The sequence below is a fragment of the Octopus sinensis genome, linkage group LG21 (assembly GCF_006345805.1).
Source record: "Octopus sinensis linkage group LG21, ASM634580v1, whole genome shotgun sequence".
NCBI lineage: Eukaryota > Metazoa > Mollusca > Cephalopoda > Octopoda > Octopodidae > Octopus > Octopus sinensis.
Window position 1 is genome coordinate 9,557,043 of NC_043017.1, and position 5,000 is coordinate 9,562,042.

General features: G+C 42.3%; 1 protein-coding gene across 1 annotated transcript in view; it reads left to right on the forward strand.

Moving 5' to 3' along the window:
• The window catches only part of LOC115222989 (probable peptidyl-tRNA hydrolase), a 51,265-nt gene that overhangs the window by 44,053 nt on the left and 2,212 nt on the right, over positions 1-5,000 (forward strand). Inside the window, exons 2-4 of the mRNA XM_029793412.2 lie at positions 1,166-1,382; positions 1,849-1,948; positions 4,485-4,530. Coding sequence (XP_029649272.1) covers positions 1,166-1,382; positions 1,849-1,948; positions 4,485-4,530 — 363 coding nt within the window. The remainder of the gene's footprint in view (positions 1-1,165; positions 1,383-1,848; positions 1,949-4,484; positions 4,531-5,000) is intronic.

Below are 5,000 nucleotides of genomic sequence, written 5' to 3' on the forward strand. Positions count from 1 at the left end.
CTACTATAGCCTTGGGTCAACCAAAGCCTTGTGAGTGGATTTGGTAGACGGAAACTGAAAGAAGCCTGTCGTATATGTGTGTGTGTGTGTTTGTCCCCCCCCCCAACATTGCTTGACAACTGATGCTGGTGTGTTTACGTCCCTGTAACTTAGCGGTTCAGCAAAAGAGACCGATAGAATAAGTACTAGGCTAACAAAGAATAAGTCCTTGGGTCAATTTGTTTGACTTAAGGCGGTGCTCCAGCTTGGCCGCAGTCAAATGACTGAAACAAGTAAAAGAATAAAAGAATATATATATATATATTTATATATATAATTGAAATTTACAGAAAAACAAAAGACGAAGACAGGTGTATAAACAACAAGCAGGTGTATTAGTTTAACGCTTGAGAAGGTGAGAAAGTCTTTTACATTTCGAGCCTATGCTCTTCAACAGAAAGGATATATATATATCCCTGTCTTCCTATCTACCTATCCATCTGTGGCCATGTTGGAATTTTAGTTAAACAAATCAACACCAGTGCCTATTTTTATTAAAAGCATGGTACTTATTCTATCAGTTTCATATATATATATATATATAAAATTTAATAAGGGTAGAAATTGATATTAATCAATTAAAACCAGTGGCCTAGCATATTAAAAAATCCGAAGATTAAAATATTTTTACATACAAAATTTAAAGGACTGACCACTAAAAGTGGACAGTCAATATGCTAGATATAGACATCAAAATCGCTATTTTCCACGAAGAATGTGTTCTCAAATAAAAACTCAGCACCAACCAAAGTGTTAAAAATAAGCAAGACAAATGAAAATATACGAAATAATCATGATTAACTATGTACCGATCAGTTTTGATTGTTAATATCCACGCATATGGATACATGGAAATCTGCGATCTCATCAGCATAGTCTGTCGTATATATATATATATATATATATATATATATATATAAATATATATGCATATTCCTCTATTTATCTCACTATTCATCTGTTTGTCAGTCTGTCTATCTATCCATCAAGAAAGCCATCCATCTTACCCTGTAATTATTTCCAGTTAACTACTGAATCCTCTCTTCATCAAAATCCATTTTAAGTGCCAACCTAAAACCGCAGCATCATTTGTGTTATACTCACAATGTTTCTTCTTGAATTTCAGATCGTTGGTCTCGGCCATGATAAACTGTCATTGACCAGACACAGTGTCGGTCTGCAGCTTCTTGACTGCTTGGCTGATGAGCTGAAACTACAGTGGAAAGATGACAAAGAAACCGTGGCAGGACATGTTGCTGTGAGTAAACTCGATGATGTCAGCCTTATTCTCCTGAAACCACAGATTCCAATGATGGTAAATGGAACCAGTGTTTCAAAAGCAGGTAAGGAGATCTCTTTCGACCACAATTTCTAAAGATTCTCTCTCACTCTCTTTGTACACACACACACACACACACGTCTCTCTCTCTCTCTCTCTCTCTCTCCAGACACATACCTATTTCTTTATTACCCACAAGGGGCTAAACACAGACGGGACAAACAAGGACAGACATAGGTATTAAGTCGATTACATCGACCCCAGTGCGTAACTGGTACTTAAATTATCGACCCCGAAAGGATGAAAGGCAAAGTCGACCTCGGCAGAATTTGAACTCACAACGTAACGGCAGACGAAATACCGCTAAGCATTTCGCCCGGCGTGCTAACGATTCTGCCAACTCGATACATACACATCCAAACACACATGCAGACATTCTCCTTCAGACAACACCCTCCTACATCCGCCTCCACCACTTCCACCACCACCACCACTACCACTTGACCTCTCTCACTAATTGTCTCTTTCAGCTCGTCATTTCGATGTCCCCCCAGAGAATGTCTACCTCATCCATGATGACATTGGTCGCAGAATGGGGAAGATTGCTTTGAAGAATGGAGGCTCAGCCAAGTAAGTTTACGACTAACGGAACATTTGTTGTTGTTGTTGCTGTTTGTTTGTTTGTTTGTTTGTTTGTTGAGCGAACGGTCTTCGTCCCAGAGCTCGCAAGATGGGAGAAGTCCGAAACGTGGTCCTTTGCTATTCGTAAGACCCGCAGAAGAGAAAGCAGGTCAACCCCCCCGACACCGAAAGCATCGACGGATCGATGAATGCACATCCAGGCTCAGCGGTTGCGTAGGAAGTCGGGGATAAGAAACAGGAAGAAAGAGTGAGAGAAAGTTGGGGTGAAAGAGTACAACAGAGGTTGCCACCACCCCCTGCTGGAGCCTCGTGGAGCTTTAGGTGTTTTCGCTCACTAAACACACACAACGCCCGGTCTGGGAATTGAAACCGCGAGTCCACTGCCCTAACCACTGGGTCATTACACCTCCTGCTGTTGTTGATCACATTTATCCAACATCTCTCTCTCTCTCTCTCTCTCTCTCTTCCTTCTCTCTTTTCCTCTCTCTTTCTCTCTCTCTCTCTCTGTCCACTCTCTTTCTATCTTTGTCTCTTCTCTCTTTCTTTTCCCTCTGTCCTCCTCTCTCTTTCACCTTCATATTCCCCCTCTACCCCTCTTTCTCTTTATCCTTCCTTCTCCTAATTCTTTCTGTATGCGGCGAGCTGGCAGAAACGTTAGCACGTCGGGCGAAATGCTTTGCGGTATTTCGTCTGCGTTACGTTGTGAGTTCAAATTCCGCCAAGGTCGACTTTGCCTTTCATCCTTTCGGGGTCGATAAATTAAGTACCAGTTATGCACCGGGGTCGATGCAATCGACTTAATACTTATGTCTGTCTTTGTTTGTCCCCTCTATGTTTAGCCCTTTTGTGGGTAGTAAAGAAATAGGTACATTCTGTAGAGCGGTTGACACTAGGAAGGACATCCAGCTTCAGAAACCGTGCCGAAGCAGACAGCTGGGGCTTGGTGCGGTCCTCTGACTCAGCAACGCCTGTCAAATCGTTCATCCTATACCTGCATGCCAAACAGGAGGCAAACAGCAGCAGCAGCAGCAGTGATGATGATGATGATGATGTTGATGATGATGATGATGATGATGATGATGATGATGATGATGATGATGATGATGATGATGATGATGATGATGATATTGATGATGTTGTTGATGATGATGATGATGTATCATCAGCATCATTGTTCTAGCATCCATTTACGCATGCTTGCATGCATCAGCTAGAATTCATTGAGGCAGGTTTTCTATGGTTAGATGTCCTTCCTGTCGATGATGATGGTGGTGGTGGTGGTGGTGGTGACGATGATGATGATGAAAAACAGCAGTATTAATTGATGATCACTGAAAACCAAAGCAACGAAGGGTTGCTTGGGCGGGGGCGGGGTATGGGGGTGTTTTTAATTATTTTTTTGGCTTTCTGTCTGTCTAAAGGTCATCAAAAGTCTGTAAGTGTGATCAGGTGCGCTAGTACTTATACCAAGATGATATATTGTCCTAACGTGCAAGATGTGTGTGTGTGTGTGAGGGGCTAATCTTTTAATCTGATTTAATGTGATACTCTTTAAAAAGTCAGTTTATATAATCTTTTAAACTGATTCTGTTGTGTTTCTTTTCTGCGTCAATGCTGTAATTCTTTGGTTGGCATTTAACGATGTTTGATGATATCTAATGGAAGCAGATACAGCTCGGTTGTTAGGCTCTTCAACAAACTTACTTTGCAACTGTGTAGTTTGGGGTTCAATCCCACTGTGTGGCACCTTAGACGCCTGGGCCTACCAATATATATATATATATATGTATCATCATCATCGTTTAATGTCCGTTTTCCATGCTAGCATCAATTGGATGGTTCGACCGGGGTCTGGGAAGCCAGGAGGCTGCACCAGGCTCCAGTCTGATCTGGCAGTGTTTCTACAGCTGGATGCCCTTCCTAACGCCAACCACTCAGTGAGTGTAGTGGGTGCTTTTTACGTGCCACCGGCACAGGTGCCAGGGGAGGCTGGCAATGGTCACAATCGGTTGGTGCTTTTTATGTGCCACTGGCACGGAAGCCAGTCATGGAGACGCTGGCATCGACCACGTACGGACGTTGCTTTTTACGTGCCACCGACACGGAAGCCAGTCAAGGCAGCGCTGGCATCAGCCACGTATGGATGAATTAGTGTGTGTGTGTTTGTTTGTTCCCCCCACCTACACACCATTGCTTGACAACCGATGTTGGTGTGTTTATGTCCCCGTAACTTAGCAGTTTGGCAAAAGCGACCAATAGAATAAGTAGCAGGCTTACAAAGAATAAGTCCTGGGTGTCAGTTTGTTTGACTAAAGGCGGTGCTCCAGCATGGCCACAGTCAGATAACTGATACAAATAAAAGAATAAAAGAACCGTATGAAATTATATCTTTAGATATGATTTAAATGGAATCCCTAAAAACACACACCACCACCACCACCACCACCAGCATGCAGTCTGTTTGATAATTATCTTTTTGTAATTAAACTAATCTTTATTTATTTATTTGTTATGTTTTTTGCAGTGGACACAGTGGTGTGAAGTCTGTGTTGGATGCATTGGACTCTGAGGTAGGTTGGTCACCTTTCTTTATCAATGACTGCCCCTATCCCCTCTCTCCCAGTCTCTCTCACTCTACACACCCACGCACACATACACACACACATAATCATATATATCATGGTATCGCCCAAACTATCCAAGGTTGCTTTATATCACTGGTCACATTGCACTTTACATTGCTTTAGTTTTTGAATGCTGCCACCCTACTAGCTGGGTGGGTTGGCAGGCTAACATCCACCCTGATCAGAAGGCCATTCTGTCACAAGGCAACTCATTTTTAGCTGAGTGGACTGGTCTAATGACCCTCCATATTTGTTCTGGTCCAATGACCCTCCATATTTGTTCTGGTCTAGTGACCCTCCATATTTGTTTTTCATTCGGTTTCCTTATATGTGTCTACTGTCATGTTTTTGCTCCCAGCTTTCACCCTCCATAAATCCTAAATTTTATTTTAGAACTTATGCAAGCAATTGTCTTT